The sequence below is a fragment of the Mycteria americana genome, chromosome 4 (assembly GCF_035582795.1).
Source record: "Mycteria americana isolate JAX WOST 10 ecotype Jacksonville Zoo and Gardens chromosome 4, USCA_MyAme_1.0, whole genome shotgun sequence".
In the NCBI taxonomy this organism is placed as follows: Eukaryota; Metazoa; Chordata; class Aves; order Ciconiiformes; family Ciconiidae; genus Mycteria; species Mycteria americana.
Genome location: NC_134368.1, coordinates 26329854 through 26352017, shown reverse-complemented (window position 1 = coordinate 26352017; position 22164 = coordinate 26329854). Strand labels below are relative to the sequence as shown.

General features: G+C 40.4%; 1 protein-coding gene across 1 annotated transcript; it reads right to left on the bottom strand.

Annotated features, from left to right (window-relative positions):
- Positions 1–150: 150 nt before the first annotated feature.
- PGM2 (phosphoglucomutase 2) lies at positions 151–20825 on the bottom strand. Its single transcript, XM_075499915.1, has 14 exons — positions 20302–20825; positions 15394–15561; positions 14403–14509; positions 13971–14055; positions 12615–12698; positions 10979–11172; positions 9644–9833; positions 8829–8926; positions 6091–6271; positions 5885–5978; positions 4892–5021; positions 2118–2307; positions 1331–1464; positions 151–551 (listed from the first exon to the last, which is right to left on the bottom strand). Exons 1-14 carry the CDS (start codon positions 20371–20373, stop codon positions 449–451), a joined length of 1830 nt encoding a protein of 609 aa, XP_075356030.1. The 5' UTR covers positions 20374–20825; the 3' UTR covers positions 151–448.
- Between the last annotated feature and the right edge of the window lie 1339 nt (positions 20826–22164).

The following is a 22164-nucleotide window of genomic DNA, read 5'->3' as shown; positions in this document are numbered from 1 at the left end:
GTCAAAGTCTCACCACAGGCTTTTGGTACTTCTTGTTAACAGAAGAACCTGCTTTGCAAATCTAAACCTAGATAAAGTTGCATAGTATTATCAGATTACACACACACAGAAGAAATATAAGTCCCCACAAAACAGGCTACATTTCAGAAATCAGGATATTACTTATAACATTTAATTAAAACAAGTTTTGATTGAAATACATTTGCAGTCAACTTATAGTTCATAAAGTTTCTAGTTCAACTGGTTGGGGTTTTTTTGGTCCTTTAAGGGTAAAGGTACTTTCCTTCCAAAATAAGATACTAGATCCAAGAGTACCCAGAATAACTCTTAATAAAAGCAGAAGTCTTTTTAGTCTGAGTTCTCAGATGTTTGGTCCTAAAAATCCTTACTTCTTAAATAATGCACTTCTAATGCTGCAAAAACCAATTAAGGTAGTAATTTCGCTATTTTACTCAGTCTTCCGTTGAAGATTATTTTTTTCTGGTTGAAAGAAGTGTTTTTCAATAGCATTGACCAGTTCATCTAGTTCCTTCTTCAGCTGCTCAACGTCACTGAGAAACGAAATCCACACAAATACAGAAAACAGTGTCACAGTGGAGAAGCTAAAAAGCACATTTTCAGTCTGAGGAATTTTTAAGTCTGTTGCATTGTTTTAGACAAACATTTTCTATGAATGCAAAAAATATATGCACTTGATTTCTTATGGTAATGTACTGATGTTCACTTCCAACTGATGTGCATGAAGGCATTTAAGTTTATGGGGAAGCGTAAACCCACAATATAATCTAAAATAGAACAGCCAGTTTGAGTTCAGAAGATCTTCTATTACTAAATGTATGTGATTAGAAATGTAAATTTATACTTGTAATAGTATTTTCAGATGAATTTTCATCTGTGAGAAAGCATTCTTTTCATTACATAAGTTAATAATTGCTTATCTTTAAGACTATATGATTTCCAAGGCTATCAGTCAAAGATATAATTACTAAACATAAAAGGGTTTAAAATATATTAGAACACTTCATATATAGTTATATAAGTTTAAAGCAACTATGTATGTAAAAAGAGAGTGAATATATCTACTATCATTTAAGGCAGAATGTTTTTCTTGATACTGTTTTTACTGAAAGTGAAACCAAGTTCAAAGGAATTTCAGTGACAAGAATGTGTCAACAAATTTTGCAGAATTGAAGCTTTATGCAAATACTTTTTCTAAAATAATGACTGTAGTACTATTATTTGATCATGGAGAGCCCCTTCCCCACCAAAACAATACCAAAAAGCCACACAGCCCCTATTACACAGAATTTACTGCTGTAAGTGACAATACCTGTTTCCAGGAGGTGCACAAAGTTCAGAATAGTATTTGATCTTTGGTTCCGTCCCACTGGTTCTCATTGTGGCCACTCCTCCATTAGCAAAAGTGAACGTTATCATTTGGCTACTTTTACTAGTGGGAAGTATCTAGAAATAGTAAGAATAACTTTTTAGAAGTTGGAAAGTGACTATATATAATGAATTCCAGACAAAACCCATGACTTGATGTCATATATTATAACTAAAGGATCAGTTAAAAGTAAGCTTTGTTCTGTTTTCTTCATCATTGTGGTCTTGAGACCACAACAGGCAAATGACAGCCTTTCCCTCAGCCCAGAATCTGGTAGCGGTACATTACTGCTAGGTAGCTCATTTCAAGTCTAGTCAACATTTTTACTGCAAATTGAAATTGCTCTGTGATGGCATTTCCCAGGAGGAAAAGAAACATGCATTATGGAAAACTAGAGAACCCAAAGCCACATCTCAGCAGACAGTCTGAGTTGCTCAGCAGAAGTGTAACTTACAACAAGATAAAGCAAGATTGCTGTAGCAAGACAGCAAGATCCTCCTACCTCCCTTTACAGACTGCCATCTTGGAGAGAAAAAACACCACAAAACCAAACACACACCCCCCTCCCCCCCCCTTCATTTCTCCCACCAAGGCAAAACAATCATCCCCAGTCTAACTTACTTTAAGACTCAGGATGTAACATAATGTTTAGTGTGTTTCTCCATAGAATTTTATACATATGTATATACATACTTATGTGATTTATATATAATTTAAAAAATATACTTACAGCCTTTTGATCTGGCTGGCTGCTGTCATACCCAGTAGTTAGATCCCTTATTCCAGAAACTTTAAATCTACCGCAAGATTTTGGGTATGTGTTTTTTCCATCAAAATTTCTAAGGTTGTCAAAAAGCTGTTGAATAACTTTAGGATCATGGCAGATGAAATATGAAGCTTTGGTAATATGGAAGCCGTATCTGTGAAGACACAATATTGATGAATCGAAGAAGCAATGTTCTTCTTAAGAGTTGTACACCATACACATTATTCAACCTTCTATAAAGCAAGAATCTACACTCATGGTCACCCAGCTGTAGCATCAGTTCACCCCCTTACAATTTTAAAAAGTCCTCAACAGCTTAATTGCCCTATTTTACATACTTTAAAGAAACTTCTGTGCAGAGACCTTTTCCTTTTAATGATTAAAAATGAGAAAGTTTACTGCTAAACTAGAAGAAAAAAAGATGTCATTATTGACTTGAAGAGATGTAACCACCATAGGAAAAGACCAGACTACATCTAAATAGCCTCCTTGACTGGATTCCAGCTGACCTTTTCTGAGTAAAACAAATTCCAGGCTGTTTTTTCCAATCACACTTCAGAAGCTGCTCTTCCATTGAAGTGTTTCTACTAAACCAAACTGTTCTGAACGTCGTCTTTTTACCTTATCTGTTTGCTGCCAGGTAATATGATGCAGATTCTGCATCAAAGACAAATGACCTGCTAACACTGACTTTTCAAAACAGCATGTTGTTGAAAAGCAGACAAGCCTGGACTGGTTGTTTAAGTGAGCTCTTACTAAAGATCAACACTTGATGAGTATCCTTGATGCCAGGGAAAACCTGAAGGGCAGAATCTTTCATTAGTACTAGAATATTCATGCTAGAAACCTGAAAGGTTCCTTAAATAGGGTCATGTTTATACCAAAATGGACATCTTGAAGGTCAATAGCTGTTAAATCAGTCTTGAGAATCCAGCAAGGGAATTTATAAAACCTATCCTACATTTGAAAGAAGTGATGAGCCTGCTAGGACTGTGTCCTTTTCCTGATCTGCATTTACTTCTTTGAGAACAGATCCCCCTCCTATACCTCTAAAATACCAAGTAGAGTTTCTTCTGCTTCAACAGCAACTCACAAGAAAAATCTGACAAAGAATAAAGTAGTAAGGAGTAGAAAACTGCAACTCTATACTAGCCAAAAGCAAACAAAAACCAAACGTGACGCCTCAAAACAAAACAAGACACCCCCCCCTCCAGTTCTAGTTATCAAGCATCAATTTAATAAGTAAGATTTGTATCCTTCCCTGTATCTGTAGCTTTTCCACAAACTATGACTATGTGCAGTGACATCTTACTTTGAGGTGGATCTACAGACTGCTTTTATGCTAAATAAGCTCTGACTTTGAGAGTCCTCTTCGGTGGCTATGTATGCAGCGGCACTGTGGCACAGCTAAGCTCCACTCAGTTAAATATTGTTTCTGAGGGCAACCTGAAGCAGCTGTTTACTAAATGAGTATTAAAAAAAAAAAAAGGCACGAGCCAGAGAAGGATAATTCTTTGAATATACACTTCCAGCTACTAGTAGTTAAGGGAATTCTCACGTCAGATGCTCTATTTGCAGCTCTAGGCATGAATTCCTCTTCCATGCATTTATATTACTCTTTTACTTCTGCCACGTACAATAGCTGATAAATTCCACAATTTATTTATGCAGTGTGTTAGCAAATCTTTGCCACTCGATTCCTTCTTAAACAGTGGATGAAATAAGCATGGCTAGTGCTGCATGCAAATGAGAGATCTGAGGACTGGAAAACAAGCACCACCAAGGCTGGAGTTTTCCATGAGTCTCTTTGCAGGTTCCACCACCACTCCTTCGTTAGTGTCTACGAGACATGAAGAGGGGGAAGAGTATCTGCCAGCCTGTGTTGCTCCCTCCTTTAAAACAAACAACCCAAAACCCCCACAAAAAACACTCCCTGACCCATGAAATCCAATAGCCATCTCTGCTATTGATTTCTGTAGGTCTTTGAACACATTAAACAAGAACAAAAGAAAAGTAGTGCCTCATATTAAAAGCTCTCAGAGGGATACCCAGCTGTATATAGCCAACAGTTATGGCCAGTCACGGCACTTCCACATAATCAGTTCAAATCTCAGTATTCAGGAGCTGAAAGAACAACCAACATATACTATCCATCAAAAAATGACAGAATAATATAATAAAAAGCCTAACTTTAGAGCCAACTAGAATTAATTTAATCACAAGTAGCCCTGCAAGTGGGACAGAAGCAAGCTGGCTTCCATGAGTAGCATAAATACGCCAGAGCTACTTAGACCCATTCTGCCATCGACGTTTTTGCGCGTCTGGCACATTTAAGCAGCAAGAGGCTCTACGATCTCTACAACACAGCAATACTGCTGGCCAAAAACCAGGCCAATCTTCTGTAAAAGGATCGAAGAGCAGAACTTCCCAAAAGGGAGAAACCTTTCAGACAAGCAAACAAAAATACCTCAAAAATCTCATTAACTAATAGGGATTAGTAAGGTAATATTATTATTTTTAAAATACCTTAAAACGACACAAAACGAAGTCATAAATATATTTGTGCCCAAGCGGCAGGAGCGCTTTCTAGAAGATTACTATTAACACAGAATTGTGTTAATAGTACAATAACCCAATTTTTATTTCTTCATATACTATAGGTTGCTATTGAGTCCCTATTAACTCTGGTATGTGGAATGGAGAAAATCTGAAAATTAACCAATTATAATCGAACTCACTCATCATAGACAGCTTTCAGCTGCTGAGACAAAGACAAATTCCTCGTTGCCAAAAAGCTAGCCATCTCTGCAGTTATAACAGCAGCGCTGACACCATCTTTGTCCAGAACAGCAGGACAGCACATATACCCTAAACAAAGAAAATTATATATTTGATAGATATTTATGAGGAAATAAGATAAAATGGGGGGACAGGAAGTTAATCAAACCAACATCTTTTAAAGGAAAAATGCTCGTTACCATAGTACAGACATCTCAGAGTTAAACCAAAAGTGGAAAAATTTTATCTTCTAATCAGTGTTAATTTTGATAAGCAAGGTATTTAATGGAATTTCAAGACAGAGACAGATTTGTATCGTATCAGTGCCAGATGCTCCCCAATACTTCTGGAGCCCTCATGGAAGAGAAATGCCGTACTGCAGGAACAATGCAAGTATACCACTTTGTCTCAAATGTGATTACCCTTACATGGCAGCATATGGTAACACTGATAATTACCCGTGCAATTAGTCACATTTTGTCTGGTTTTCAGGTACTGAGATACTCAAGAAATAGCATTATAGCTCTACAATTTCCTTCTCACGAATTCATAGCTTTTATTCATGGCTTTCCAGTTTACAAGTATAATTTGGGGGAGTTTTTACTTTATTTTATTCACATTTAAACTTAGCTTAAAACTGTCAGCTAAACATACTCAACTTGAAGTCTGAAAAACGTGTTTGTTTTTTTTAAATAGCTTCTGCAGAATTTGCAGTCCAAGTCTACATAGCCATGCTACTGAAGATATATACACCTAACTTACATCATCATACTCTGTGCTAAGCAGAGATACAAAGGGTTAAAACTAGTAATATCAATCATCTAAATGGATGATAGCGATTACTCACTGAAGTACACCCATTGTGTTGAGGGCACCTTTACATTGCCATTTTTTGCAGTAGTCCTACTTTCACTATTTTACAGGATACTAGAACATAATATTCTGTTTCTTACCTATAGCCTCCTCAAATGCAAAAAGAACAGCTTTTCCCTGGTCCATGAGCTGTTTGGCACGGTTGCCCATCCACTTGAAACCTGTCAGTGTTTCCTACAGCAGTGAGGAGAAAAAAAGGTGTTAAAAATAAAAGCAATGTTTACAAAGATATGGCACTGTGTAGGTAAGCAAATAAAAGAACGTAGAATAACATGTAACAGCTTACCTCAAAATGAAAACCTTCCTTTAGTGCAATCGCTCTCAGGATTTTGGAAGAAACAGTACTGGATAACATGTAGACATCTTTAATGGCACAAGTATCCCTATTGTGATTTTTCCAGCAAGTGAAGATCCACCAGCCTAAAAGAGCTCCCAGCTCATTTCCAGAAAACACTTTCCATTCACCACTGGATGAGAAAAAAAAAATAGAAAGGATATGAATTCAAAGGATAATACTGGAAAAAAAAATAATCTGCTGGTTCTTCCATATATGAATACTAGCAAATAAAACCAGTGCATCCGAGTTCCAAGTAACAAGATATCATGTGTTCATTAAGAACAAACAAAAAAATTCCTCCCCAAAAAAATTCTGAAGTGGTTACCTTCCTCCTCCATCATATATACCAGCTTTTGAGTTTATCCAAAGATGAAACAGTGATATTTCCAGTATATTTTAAGTGAAACAAAAATATTCAGGAGACAAATTATAAAATCAATGATTAAGACAAGCACAGAGACACGAAAATACAGTTCTCAAGTGATCACTATTTTTAGTTGACTCAGTGACAAATACCTTTTATTTAATCACAAATACACCAATTGGTCATTGAGGAAGATTGGAAAAAATCTGAAACAGGTAAAAAAAAAGATTAACATTGATGTGTTCCTAGAACAAGAAAAACTGAAGGAAAAAGGGAAGGACAGATGTCAAAATTGCCCAAAAATTCCCAGTCACAAAAAGGGACAAAGACACTGCCAAACTGACAAAAATCAAGACCTACGGAAACAGTACCTGTTGTGAAAGAGAAGCAGACTCAGTCTCCTGCATTGACTGATGCCAACAGGCACAAAGCAATGCACAGCGACAACTTAGTGTAAGAGCGCTGAGAGAGTGTGCTCTAGCAGGAGTTTCTGTCAAAGAAGAAGTACAGATACTGTAGAAGCCTGTATTAATATTCGACTAGTGTATGAACAGCTACAGCAGAAGTCTGAGAGGAGGACGCAGGACTGAAAGTTAGGAGACAACTAAGACTGGCTAAACAATTAGCAAAGAGGTAGCAGAATGAGAGCACCATGCTCTCAGTGGCAATAAATACAATAAACTAACACCCCCTCTTCAAGTCTCTGATAGCTGTAAGTTTTTAGACAAAAAACATGAGTGATTTTGCATTCTTGTTTTAATTCATCATAACTAGCACAAACTAAAGCTTTTTATGCTACTTCCTCAACGCTGAATTGCCAACCAAGGCTGGCACAGGCCAAAAACATTAAAATAAGGATATTCCAGCTAACGCTGCCAAAGATACAGCAGAGAGTGTCAATTAGCCTATTCTTCTTCTAAAGGCAGAGAAGCCTCCTTAGTTCATGCTGTGAGGATAACGAGTTAAAAAAAGCCCCCAAACCCCAAATAAAACGCCGCCACCTTTGAAGCTGCTACAAGACCAAAAGAGGTTATCTGGTAAGCAAAATGGATATTGCGCTGTCTCCTTTTACTGGCTTTTTGGAATTTGCATGACTGGTTGAGGTTCAAGTACTTGTGTCATCCACAATCACGGATGACCTCTAGGAGGTGCTCATCTCATCCCTTGGGTACCAAGGACTGTTGCCATAATTTTATTTATCTCTCTCTTCTGGCTCTCACGCACAGGGTGAGAGCGTGAGAGCCCTCACGCACAAAGTTCAAGCCTGGCAGCAAATGAAAATTCATTTACACTATTTCTGCTCCTGGCCCAGCAGCAGATTTTTGTTCTGCTCCTCTCTGAGCTGAAAACCTTGAAGTTTACTTTTATTAAAGATTTATGATTTCTAACTGCTCAGATTAGTTTCTGCTTTATCAAGGTAGATAAAAAGAGAAACACCACTATTTGCAGCTATCATACCAAGTGCAGTACTTCAGCTTATTTTCATTCATCAAATATAACCACAATACAGAAATGCAAACAACTGTAGAAGTACAGGATACCAGGGGGCATGAAATAAGGGGATGGCAATATTGCATCAGAACTATAGGTTACACATTCCATACATATGAAAAATTTATGAGAAGCCCCTGTTTGTGCTAGTTTGCTTTTTGTGATCCCGTTCTTTGACAGGATATACATAGATAAATAATGCATGTATAGCTGGTCCTTAAAGGGGAGAGTACAAATGACTATACTGAGAAGTACCAAACACTGACAAAGCTTAAGGTGAAATGCAGATACGTAACATTATGCATAGAAGTGGAGCGAGAGAGGCCCAAATCGTCTAATGATCAGTAAAAAGTCTGGTCTAACAGTATTTGAGAAAGAAGGAACTCGTATTAAAGAACAGGGATGTTCCCTATTCCTGAGATTATCAGGGAACTATAAAGGTTCTCCTGAATATTCAAGTTATTATTTAATAAACACAGTATGAAAGAATGTTTATCAGTCTTCTGTGAAAAATTTCTATCTGAAAACCTACCTTTAAAAAGGTATAGCACAATCACAACAATTCACATGCTTCTGTGCATGCCTCAGGTACAGCAAGTGTCAAGTATTTATTCAGGCTTCTGTACAGTGTCTAATATTAATCACTATTTCATTTACTGCCCCCACTGTGGTCTGCTTCATACAGTCCTCGCACATTTCTATGTGTTTTCAGTCCAAAAGTGACTACTGTGACTATTCTGTCTTCCTCTGCAACACAGGTTGCAAGAATCCTCCAAATGAGCCTAGCCTTTAAGTAAAAATGTAAATGGTTTGCATTTCTTTATTACCATACCTCTCTTGTTTCTCTGCCACTGCAAGTCGATCAGCATCAGGATCATTTGCTAAAATGATTTTTGCCCCATCTTTTTCAGCCAAAGCAAAAGACAATGTCTAGAAAAGTGGTAAGCAAGACCAGATGAGTGTTAATATATTAATACTCCCAAATAATATTTTCACCTTCTTTATAGGTTTTAAATAATTTTCCCAATTTATTTCATCTCAAACACTCAAAATCATGACACGTCTCTACAAAAAACAAAGTTCAAGCCTGGCAGCAGTAGAGCACAGTTAGGATATTTAACTTCACCTACATCATTCCACTTCTGCAGCCTGAGTCAAAAGCTACTTAGATTCAACAGGATCCTTCAATAAGGAAGTGTAGCAGAAATACGTGTAGCAGAAATTTTAACACCTGTCAGGACTTCCCCTGCCCCTTCCCCCCCCACCCCGGTGTCATATCAGAACAATTTAGTCCTTGTATTTCAGATGTAAATTGTAGAAACTTGCCAAAACCAACCGTGAAGATTTTTTAATTATTATTTTATTTTATTTTTTAAAAGGAACTGTATCACTTTGTTCTATGTGCAGATGCTGCCCATTCTGTTAGAGCGCAGAACAAAGTAGTTTAAAGTTATAGCTAATTATTACCTGACTGCTTCAAAAAGGGTTAACATTTCAATGAAAGGATACCAGCTAACTCTTCACTAAATGTAAGGCTATGAAAACAGAAACAAGATAGACCTTCGACCAACATTTACAGCCATGACTACTGGCAGAAAGGAACACTGTTTGAAAGACGTTGCAACTATTAAAAAAATACCTATTTACCAGAACACCTTTGCCTTCTTCAGGATTTGGATACTTCACTGTAGGAAATTCTGGATCAGGATCCTTCTGCTCCGGAACAGCAAAAGGAGGGCTAAGGTCAAATGCCTTGAAGGCCAACTGCACAAATTTATGACCTACGCCATGCACAGAAGTATGAACAAATTTCAGGTTTGTTTCCTTGTTTATATTCCTGAAATAAAACAGATTAACAGTAAACTTGGATATGGAAGAATATTGTGCGCTAATCGACTACTTTCGGAAACAGGTATGATTCAGTATTCTATATCACTGTTAAAATTATAAATTAAAGGAGGTCAGATTTTAAAGGTAACGGCTTGAAAATTGGCTTAGCCTCATTTTTCAGCAATATGAGTCACTCTTGATATCTAATGTCCTGCTATGTGCAAATCACTGGAATAAGAAAGATCGTACACTCTATGCGTCCCAAAGGAGGCGAGTGGAAAACAAACGCAACAGACTAGTAAGGCTCTTTGTCCCCAACTCTGGCATTTAAACCGGCTCCAAAGACTGTGAACACAGTGCACCGGCAGCAGCATGCCTCATTGAGCACGCTCATTTTTATAAAGTACGTTACTGGAAGTGTAGAACATACATAAAGGCATGCAAACTCCTAAGGAGACATTTAACTCCTATTCTGAAAGCAGCGTAATTTCTCACATAGCCCCAACTTTCTAGTAATTCTGACTTCGTTTTTAGCAAGAGTAAGAACATGGTTACTGGTGGTTAAAATTTTGATGTAAATGAGCAGATCAAACAGGTTGCTGCTCATCTAATCCATAAAACTATTCTCCTGGTTAATCACAAAGAGAAACATCCGCTTGATTTTGTTGAGTAAAGTTTTTACCGAGCAAGTAACAGGAATAGGCTTGTGTAAGGCGCACACGCAAGGCTAGAATGACAGAGCAAGACCTCCTTCTTCCAGAACTGGCTGAACAGCCTGGTTCACCTTCTCTCTTAGAAGCCCATTTTAAGGCTGTTGGACCATCAGTGTCAGCTCACCCCCAGCTGCACAAGATAGCCCCAGTCTCGCTGTGGCATTTGGTTGATGCGTGGTCATGCGAATACAGGGAGATGATGTAATCAGAAACTAATCGCTCACTTTGCTGGGTTAGACTTCTGCCAGACCAGCTTTATGAACTGGCTGACTTAGGTCACCACACAGCTGCCAGTGCTACCACAAAAGATGGCAAGAAGGGACAGACGGAACCGGGTCATGGCAGGATCATGGCTGCCCTGACTTCCATCAATTTAAACTGCCCGGCTGATGTACTAGATGGAAAATCCCGTATTCTTAACGGAGTTAACACCAGTTACCTATGAAAGCACTGTTTCTGTATATCTTTGAAATACTCCTTATTGACCGTGGCATATGGATCATGAAGTAGCAGGCTGCTGTCAATCAGTTTGTCATCCCAAGCCTGAGGCCATGGCTCTTGGTTCTCCTCAATAGCCTGAGAAATTCCTTTGTCATGAGGGGAAATAATCTGAGCACCATTTTCCCAGTAAACCTAAATAATAAATAGGGTAAGTGAGTATTTGGTCATTAATATTGTAGGATAGCTTTGTTATTTTTTTGATGGCTAAGGTGCACTAGAGTTGGTAATTACAGTAAATTAGGCTTAAGTATACCCAGAGTATTCTCCTGTTCATATTCTCAGTGTTTCCCCTCACATCCTATTTTTGTTCTATAAAAAAAGCTGTTTAATTTTATCAGAAGATACCAAAATCCATCATGAAACACAAAACAAGACCCAGCTCATTTATTGAGAAGATTCAAGTATCAGCCTATCTGCCAGCCTTGGGATTGATAACTTGCCCATGCTATTTCATGTACTTACATCCAGATTTTTAGGTATAATCTTTATATATAGAAGAATTCTTAAGAGGAAAAAAGTGTGCAAAAATGAAACACATTTACCACCAAAAAAATTAAGGAGAAAGGCACAAAACTTTGCAGCTGCCTACAGCAGCAGTGTTGCCACAACAGCAAGCACAAATTCAGCGAAGTTTCAAGATGTTCATTACTTGTAGTCTTCTCCTTTTTATTGATCGTTCACACACCCAGGAAGAGGTGTACTTACTATGTTTTACTTTTTGACAGTTGTTTGCACACTTCCTTCTACTGATGGTTTACAGACCACAAGTTTAAGGAAAGATAGCTAACAACATCTGGGCCATGTACATATGTAGCCCAAATAACAAAACATCAAGAAAAAATCAAGTTGATTAAAAAAAGTAATTGATAAAACATCCAAACAAGCTATCTAGATCAATACATGAAATATTAAGAAACCAATTTTAAACAGACATGAAGTTCTGGAGGGAGAGACAGCAAGAAATCATCCCTGCTAATGCCTTGGTTTTCTATTAAGAAGACAAAAAAGATCTCCCCACTTCCATTTTTGTATTTTGGAAACAGTCTGCATATGATGAGTCCAGCTATGGGATGACTGGCAGACAGGCAGCTCAGCCGTGTTTTTTTCAGTGGAAAGCAGATTTCTGCCATAGAAAAAAGTCACACTGATAACTGTGTCACTTAGCAAAAGAAAAATATACTATAAGAAATTAATGGAATTTATTCAAAATGTTTTGAACAAGCAACTCATTAGGTTTCACATATTTTTAATTCTCTGGGTTTGTAAATCTAGAGAGATCTTTTAAAATCATGAATTGGAGAAATGATTAATGCTCTTGAAAAGAGGTCAGTTAATATTTTAAAGTGTTCCAAAGTATGCAATGGTATTACTTATCTTCCTGCTTTTTAGAGCTAAGATTTTAGTTATGTTACTAGTATAACATGCTACTAGCTTTAAATGCGTACATCTAGAAGACATCAAACTATCAATTAATTTGGTCTATGGTATGATAGGAACTATACACAATAGTATTAGTGTCTCTACATGGAAAAGAACATTTGAAAAAAGCCAGAAAATAGATTGTATAGGAATACCTTGTAACCATTATCTTGTTTTGGATTATGGGAAGCCGTAACCATAATTCCAGCACAAAGCTTCAGATGAGTTACTGTGTATGGCTGTAACAAAAGAAAGTTATCTGAAGTGGAATGTGCAAAATATTATATATTATTTATTCTCATGCTTATGCAGTAATTCCATACTGCTGAATGAAAAGAAAGCCAGGATGTGATTCCTACAGACTGACTCTCTAAAGCAGAAGCTAAGTAGTAGTTGCTCCACTACACCGCACATGGCACAACTTTGGCCCTTGCTTTTTTGGTGCATTTTCCCATTTATATATTCTTAATGCTGTTTCAGACGCTTTGTGGATCTCTAGAGTAGTGTTTTTATAGAAGGAAACCGAATGCACGTGTTGCCTACTGTAGAATGACTTGAGATACCTGAGGTTTTTAAGGGTGCAAAGTCTGCTGGGGCAATGACAGAAGTCTGCACAGGGTAGAGAATTGCAACTGGAGCAGTCTCATCCATACTACCTTTTGAGAGCAGCCCGTGGAGCAACTACTCCATCGTGGTTCAGAAGAGAACTGTTTCAGAGAGCACTCTCATAAATTAGTCCAAAACAGATGGAGTGAATTAAAAATAAAGCATTATTTGTGACCGTGGGTCCAGTTCCGAGTTTACTCCTGGCTCTTCATTCAATAGCGAATGCAATCAACTGCAGTTCTTGCAACTGCTTTAAGCTGCCCTATGAAGAATCTGACCCTAAATCTACCAAAATTTGTATCAGTACAAGAACGCTACATACAAAGTCTTCATCCAGCTATGTTCTGTTTGCACACAACTGGTATCGGGAGAAACTGCTGGTTTTAGTGCAAGGTAGGGGGTTCCTTATTGCTCTAGAGCACTGACACCTAGTGATCTGATGGTAAAAATGCGGCTGCATTCAACAACCCTCCCGGCAGAACAGCGCTGCACTCCCAACAAACTGCTATTTCAAAAGGCTACCTTGGATTCAATGCCCCAAACAGAAAAAAAAAATTTAAGAAAATCCAACCAAACCAACCAACCAAAAATCACAAAACTAAATGCGTGTGTATGTTTCAGACTTCAGACTGCACAGCGATCTAGAAATGATGAGATGTCTTCTATAGGAAGTCTGCCTGAAAGCAGGAATAGAAACACATCCCACTGTCACTGATATTCCACTAAGCTGCTTCCTCCTCTTGCTGTGGATGCTGTAAACTAAATATAGCTAAATAAACATAAGACTACCTGCAGGTAGAGCTTAAAAAGTTAAAAGTGGTTTGTCTAGTTTTCCTTAACGTAAGTAATGCAAGATATCCGACAGAATTTGTGTGTATATAAAAAGATATAGTAGAGAAACCTACCACAAAAGGAGTTGGCGTTATATCAGAGAACAGATAAACTGGAACTCCTTGACTGATGAAGGTATTAGCAGCAAGTCTTGCAAACCTAAACAGGAAGAAAAGATGCGTGGGAAATATATTCATTTTCACACCAATTAGTTTCCTGGAATTCACAGCTTCCCCCCCCCCCCAATTAAAAAAAAAAAACAAAAACAAAACCCCACATAAATAAACCCCAAATTATTATACAGACCCAATTTAAATGTGTTCCCTCACTCTTCCCAACAGACAAAGCACAACTTAAGAACTGCTTTGGCATTAACAGAATATAAAAATACTATAAATCTCTCACCTTAGTTCACCCTACAGAAAGAGAAAATACTGTTGAAGCAGATATAAAACCATAATGGATCACACAAGACATCTGCAAAATACTTAAAACCTAAAAAGTACCTTTTGCTGCTACCTCCGCTGGAAAGATGGGCACGAGCATCAAAACCAATCACAACTCCTCTCTTTTTCAGGTCACTGAAATTCTTCTCAAGGTATCTGCAAAATCCCTGAAGACAACAACAAATCCACCTCATTAACCCAATCTTAATATTTACTTTATCATTGCATTAAGATGATTGCTAAGATGTTGACGCCTTAGAAAGGTGAGCGCACATAACATTGCACTGAACTGGATCAGGATTCAGTTCGTCTATGACCAATAAACACCAAGAAATATCAGCAACCTTCAAATCAATATAGTGAAGCTGGACAGCATTTAAGTACTTTTCCAAAAATCAGAACCAACTCCAGAAAAAAATAGTTAACACGATTAGTCTGAATTGCAGATTTTGAGAAATTATTTAGCTGTGTTACATCTCAGATGAGGAAGAGAACAACTGGCCCATATTTCAGTTTTTGAACTGAAATATCTCCGTTTTTTTAACTGAATCTCACCCTTAATAATGACACCTGTTTAGGACATGATACACCACCACTCCAGGCTGCAGTAATTTAAGGTTTTGGGTTTTTTTAAGCTCTCCCCAAGCAGATCTACTTTAGGACCTATATACATATATACATAGCTTCACTGCTTTTATGTAAATGTATGTCCAACATACACCAAGCTTAGCCAAATGCTGGCTACCTTTGGGTTTTTTTGTAGTTGTTACGTGAGGACTAACTGACCCACTTGAGCTTAACTGTAGCTGTGTATAAATTCAATTGCAAATCAAATACGGAAAATAACTTATTTTAATGGCTTAATAGCTTCTCTCTGCTTGTTTTCAGAGATCAGCACTCAGCTAATAATTATCATTTAAATGACTTCTGAAAGCTGGAGGAATAGTAAAAAACTTGTGCTTCCATAGAATACCCGTTTGCTTGTCATAAATGAGGCTCTTCCGTTCATATATACAACCAGTTAAGTGAGATAAAGTGCTGAACACAGTACCTGGGTTGTCTGGATAATAGTCAAGTCATTCATGTGGGAAATCCCTGCTCCCATGGCAGCTCTGAGCCCTGCTGTGCCAAACTCCATCCGCGAGCCAAAGTATTTCTGCAATTCTGCGGCATTTCCTTCAGCAACCAGTTGCTTCACTATTGCAGAAGTTTTTGGATTCTGTAGATACAAAATTCAGATATTCTAGAAAAGGTTTTGTTTGGTTGGTTTTAATACCCTCAAGCTTCTTAACAGAACTGACTTTCTTTCCCACTCTCTGTACTGGGTTATTTCAGTATCAAAACATCGCACGCCACTTCAAGAACACCAGAACTCCTGCTACATCTTCCTAATTTTAAGCCAGGACAATCTCAAGTATTATTTATTTTAGTTTTATCTCTTTAAGTGAACATGCTGCCCTGACAGCAGTGTATATAACACATTTTGGGAAGTGAAAAGATTTCTAAGATGTCTTATTTTAATATTTTCTTGTTTTAAAAACAAAACAAAAACAAACCAAAAAAGCACCTTTACAGTTTTTTGTCATAACAAAACAAGAACTACTCTAAACGTATAAGAAAGTAAGTTAAGCTGATGATTAAGAAATATTGGCTACTTCCGTTGTGCTATAAGTACAGTCTTAAAAAAAAAATAAAATCATAACTTTGTCCCAAGACTGGCTAACACCAGAGGCAGCAGCAAAACTAAGCAGACTAGTCAGAAGATAAAGACGACAATTTGCAGTATATTTGCAGGTAATGTTTATAAAAATAAGCACAACCCTCAGGATGAAAGCTTAGCACCTACAGCTGAATTCTTAAATAAAATGACTGTGCAGAGTGGCGACGGAAAGGCCGTGTCAGACTGCTTGCAAACAGTGAGGAGTTTCTAAGTCTCACTGCTTTTCTTGGTGTATTACTTATATTGACTCTTTATTGTTATCAACTCTGTTTCCACACTTAGGAACTAGTAAAGTCCCGTATGTCCCAACATCTCAATCTTAATAACGTGGGATTTGTGAAGTTTAGTATTTGTTTTCTTGACAAGTGACGAGCCCAGAGGACAGATGGCACACTCCAGCCCTAGGCAACAGGGCGATGCGGAGAGGCGGCACACTCCGCGGGTTAGTCACTGCGTGATTACACACACTTTACACTGGAGTACAGATTAGCATTTCCAAATGGGCATAAGCTTTGATTTCTGGTCAACCAAATGACCTCATAAAATCCTTCACTATTTCTTGGATGACCTAGGTATGCTTACAGCAAGGGAAGGCGTTATCATCCTAGGCAAAAAAAAAATGTATTTTTTCTGCAGCTCCAGAAAATGCTGCAGAACTTGCACAGTAGTAGGCACGTGAGCCGGCAAACAAAGGTGCAAGCATGCTGGAAACCAAACTGAGACCAGGGTCTGGATGCCCTAATCATTCATCTGTCCTGCTGCTGCAGGACAAACACCATAGTTGGAATAAACACTCAAAAAGCTAAAGAGCCTTTGCTGCTAAGGAACAAACTATATCATGTAGAATAAGCTGGACTCACTAAAGAAAAAAAAATCAGGTTTCCTGGGTGCAGCAAGCAATTAGGTACACCTAAATTACTCATTTCCAGTTTAAGAATTACCAGTCCAAGAACGTTGTGACACTTCCTTGTAGGAGGTTCAACGTAATTCTGTATTATTAGAGTAATTATATTCTATACTTATAAGAGTAAATAAAATTCTATGTTATTATAGAATAATATAGGTCAGCATAACTATTCTGAGTTTAGGCTGCTTAAAAGTTGACCTGAACTTTTTGCTGCAGTTTCAGGCCTATGTCTGGTAGGTAAAGCCTGAACACGACTTTTTGCACCAGGCTTTGTACAGTGCCTACTCACCCTTTTTTTCCCCTGCATGAGCTTTGTGCACAGGAGCTGTCTCTCACCATTGAAACGGGCATCTCTTTAGGCAGATGCTGCACAGGTTTGTATAGATGTTGGACGGACTAGAAGCTGTCATGCCAATACAGAAGGGCAGCTTGACACCAGGATCGTACTGTAGCTCTCACAACCAAGGAGATTTTTGTTTGTTATTGTTGTGTTAGAGGGATTTCCCCGGTTTGGTATCTACTGTGAAACTACAGGGATCCTCCAGTTTTTCAGGTCTGGCTAAATGATCGTACTTATCCAGGTGGCTGCCCGAGTCTCGGAGTTTCAGTCCACATCATTCGCTACAGGAAACTCGATTGTGTGAATTTAGTGGTTTGGGTTGTTCCCTCCTGCCAGCCCTGTCCCCCCTCTAAAAAGTCATGGTAAAAGCCAGACCCAAGTCTTGTTTAATATAGCAGAAGGATTTTTCCAGAATTACTGCTACAATTGTTTATGGCCACATTCTCCTACAAATCTGCATTTTATTTTTTTTTTACTGTACAGACGACCATTCCCATTTTGTTTCAATTTTAGGAATGTTATGATGCCATTGAATACAGCTAAGGAAACAAACAAAACTTTTTTTAAGCAGAAGAAAAAGTCAAGATGAAATCCTCACAGCATTTCCACTAAAGAAGGGCCCAATTGTATCTGAAGGATGAAGAGCTGGTTTTTTCCTTCGTCGTTGGTTCTCTCAGGTTACACTTTTTCTACTCGCAAATAAAACTGGATGTGAATAGGAGAATACTCATTTCTTTGAATACAGTGGCAGAGGTTTTAATACAGAGTTAATATCCAGTACTGCAATTTGCTTAAACATCACCCAGTAACACTTGAGTTATTTACCTTCATCTACACTACAGGAAGGCCCGAAGAGGTTCCATCAGTGCAGGTCTTAGAGCAGAGTGACAGCTACTGACTAAACAAGTTTTACTTTTAACAAAACCAGAAGCTACCTTCTATCCATAATTTTATGACTGATAACGGAACGAATGAAAAATATGATACTACTGTAATGAATACAGTGACGAAAATGGCCTGGTAACAAGCTCAGTAACTGTCATCTAGTCATCCAAAATGTCACCTGTCATCCAAAAACTTCTTGGCAAGTCAGCAGGACCATCTTCAGCCATAAGGGCTTGCTCTTGCAAACTATTATTTTGCAAGAAACACGCAGCTTATCATCATTAAATATTAACCTACCTCTCCACATCAAAAAGGAACCTTTTTTTTTTTTTAATAGCAGAGTAAATGGACAAGGGTTATATCGGATTCTTCTGTTACTCAATACAAACATGTAAGAGCTCCCTGAGAAATGAAAATACCTCATCGTTTTTGAGCAATCGGCAATGGGTATTGCACACCGGTCAATTATTACTGAATCAAAGATGCGATTGTTAACAAAGAGCTAACCTTTCAAAAGGAAAGATGCTATAAGGGGTGCTGCATTAGATTTCAAGAGAGTTTCACAAAATAACCAGAATAACCGGTTGAAAATGAAATGATTACACAGAAGATAGGACTAGAACTAACGTTAGTCAAGGAAGTTACGGAAATAAGAGGCCCTTTAAAACCAGACTGTTTTCTCAAAATCAATTACACTGGAAAAGGGAAAAACACAAAAGCTCATTGTCACGTGATGCGATACAGTAGCATTTCTGAAAGACGGGCTGGTTTGGTACTGTATTATCATTAATAAAAACAGCTGGCTAACTGATCAGCTAACCAGTCGAATGGTCTTTAATGAAGAATCACAACAAACTTGAGGTACTTCTAATGATGTCCTTTAGAACCTGGAAATACTACTAAAAAAAGAATTATTCTACGTTTTCTTTGATAATCTTTAAATAGGCAGAAGACCCCTTACCAAAAAAATACGTAGGCTGCACAAAACCTAGAGAGCATTGTACGATGCTGAGCCCAGGGCAGTCACTACCGGGACCGAAGGGGGGCAATGGCCAGTGTGCTCCAGTAGAGGCAAATGACCACATTTCACGTAGAGGGACAAACAAATGCAAACCACATACACCAAATACGGGCCTGCACCTCAGTGGGAACTGCAGCAGCAAGCAACTACGTAAGCGTTTCCAGAACACCACTATGGCAAGACATTTCTTTAGACATGTGCCATACAGAAATACACAGAAGATTTTACTTCTGCGTATAGTGCTGTCAAGACCAAAACTGAAGACATAAGGATGAGTCTTAAGATGTTTAAGCACCTTAACAGGAAGGGAAGTAACACATGCTAAAGCATTCCTAACCAACAGCAGAAAAAGGGAGAAAAACCATGAAACCGGACAATACGGAAGATTCAGGGGTTATTTTATTAACAGTGAGGGTCACTATGCACTGGGCGACAACACCAGGAAAAGAGGACGGAGGCTGCATTTCCCAGTGGTTCTGAAGCAAGCCCACTCTTTTGGAAACAGTGTTTTAGTAAACAACAATACGAAGGTACCCGGAGGTTTTTAAGACCGAGAGTCAGACAACACAGCAATGGATTCTCGCCTTTAATAATTTAAGTCTATCACCTGCCCCTACAAACAGAAGAGGTTAGGAACAAGACAGGCGCTTTTAAAAAAGAAATTCAGCGTTGCTGAAAAGTGAAGATACTTAGGGGCCAGCTAGACAGGTTTCTAAACTAGAGAGGGGGCTGCTGTGACAAGACACCAGTGCCGAGGTGACAGAGCAGCGGTGCCGACGGCACCGGGAGGGGGGTCCGCAGCCCCGCCGCTGCGGGAGGGGGGAGAGACGGGACGGCGGGGACCCGCCTTGCCGCAGGGCTTCGCGAGCGGAGAGAAGGGGCTCCCAGCGGCCTTCACCGCACCAAGCGCTGCCGCGATTTAAAAGCCAAGGCTCGCCCCACGCCGTCTCGACACTTCACAAGCCTGCGCCCGCACCGCGCCCCTCCCCAAGTCCCTGCGTGACCAGCGGGCCCCTTCCGCCCCCGCACCGCAGTCCCCGGGGAAGGGAGGGCCCCGGCGCTCCGGAGGGCCCCGCCGCCCCTCACCTTATCCCAGAGCAACCACTGCTCGGCCGCGCGGCGGAGCGCGGCATCCCCGGCGGAGCCCCGCGCTGCCATGCCCCCGCCGCTGCGCTGCCGCTGCCGCTGCCCCTGTCCCTGTCGCCGCCGCCGCCCCGCTCCTTCCCCCTTCCGGAGCGCGCCCGCTCCGCTCCGCCCGCCGGGGCCGTGCCGCCCCACCTCCGCCCCGCCCGCCTGCCCGGGCCTGGGCCCCGGTCGGGGTCAGGGCCAGGGCCAGGGCCAGAGCCAGGGCCGTGCCGGGGCCGCCCCACCTCCGCCCCGCCCGCCGGGGCCGCGGCCTGGGAGCCGGCGCCGGCTGCGGGGCTGGGGCGTCTCGGGAGGAGTGGGGTTGTTAAGGATTGTGTCTGGTGAGCCGCGTCCCTGCGTGTCACCGGGGCGCTGAATGTTGTCCTTATCCTGCGCGCCCGGGACGCGGCGAGGGGCTGCCCCACGCCGGCAGTGCCGCCGGTAGCGCCGCCCGGGGCCGCCGGCAGCGCCGGGGCTGGCGCGGGGGCGGCGGTGCGGGGCGTGCCGGGGGCCGCCCCGGGGCTCCGCCGGGGCACGGGAGGCGCGGGGCTGCCCCCGCCGGCAGGGGAGCGGCCCCGAGCGGCGGCTGGGCGCGGCCCCGAGCGGCCCCTCGCCCCGACAGCCGCCGTGCGCGGCGGCGGCGCGCGTTCCCAAATACCGAGGGCAGGACGGCGATGAATGGCACGGCTGGCTTGTTGGCACTTGCCCAAGCTGCTGCCTCCTTCGCGGCACCACCGGCAGAAGAAAAGTGACGCTGTTCTAGTTTGAGAGTGCTAACTTTTCATGGGCGCTGGCGTAAGGCTACCTAGGTTTCTTTTTAAAGTCAGCGTAAATGGGGGATGATCTCTGAGGAACCCTGACGTAAAAGCAACATACAGACATGAAGTCACCTACTTAAAGCATTAGATGCATATGTGGTATCTTTACTTGCTTTTTACTCTCTGGAATGTGATAGCATGGAAGGGACAAAGGCCCCAAGAAAAAGTTTTAGCCGTGTCTGGTTTTGGACATCCTAATACAGTGTAGCCAATCCTTCCCATAACAAAAATAGGAAAAAGTTGCGTTCACCTGGAGGAAAAGAAGGAAACGGCCTGGAGGAATTCAGTTTCCAGCTTTCCTCCTCCGTTGCTGTATCCTCTACGCTCCAGAACAAGCTGGAATTCTGCACAGCCAAGCGGCGTGCAAGGGGGAATATTTTAGTGAATTGACCTGAAACTTCAGAACTTAATATGACTTCTGTTTCTCTTTTAACTGCCCACCAGTCAACCATGGGAAGTTCTTTACAGAAGTCACAGTCACAGCGCTCTACTTCTGCTAATTCTGAGCGAGCACGCAGCAGCCTGGCCTCCCATCAGAGAGATTACCCCGATGAATCCTGGATGATTCCTGTTCAGTGCTGCGAGAAGTTGGCTAACTCCATTCCCGCTATTGGGGGCTAAAAATCCTATTCCTAAAAAGAGCTTGTTCAGTATTGTGAATGTTATTCATGTTGACGAATGCTTTTTGTTTATTTGTGAATAAATTTTCTATATATTACACCCTTTCAGGTTGGAGCTGCTCATTGTTATCAGCTGAAACATTATTTCTACACGTTACCATTTATACATGAAACCACATATTAATGGCATGTATGACTGGTTAGAATAACGAGTACTAATTGGGTACATTTTCATAGAAATAATGACTTGTACAGATATTTGGAAGCCTTTCAAAGTTCATTAGCATGTTACCAGAATGCATGTGAACAACAGAAATGCTACACGTCACTTGCGAAGATGTTAATCAATATCCTTCTGCGCTACTGGTCAGTAAGTTAAGATACCC

What these genes read in the sequence shown, in the direction of transcription:
- PGM2 (XM_075499915.1), bottom strand. Translation starts at nt 20,373, where the DNA reads ATGGCAGCGCGGGGCTCCGCCGGGGATGCCGCGCTCCGCCGCGCGGCC. An exon ending in AGCGGAGGTAGCAGCAAAAG is followed by an intron (nt 14,056 to 14,402) that starts GTACTTTTTAGG and finishes CTTCCTGTTTAG; the next exon opens with GTTTGCAAGACTTGCTGCTA. An exon ending in TAACGCCAACTCCTTTTGTG is followed by an intron (nt 12,699 to 13,970) that starts GTAGGTTTCTCT and finishes CTTTTGTTACAG; the next exon opens with CCATACACAGTAACTCATCT.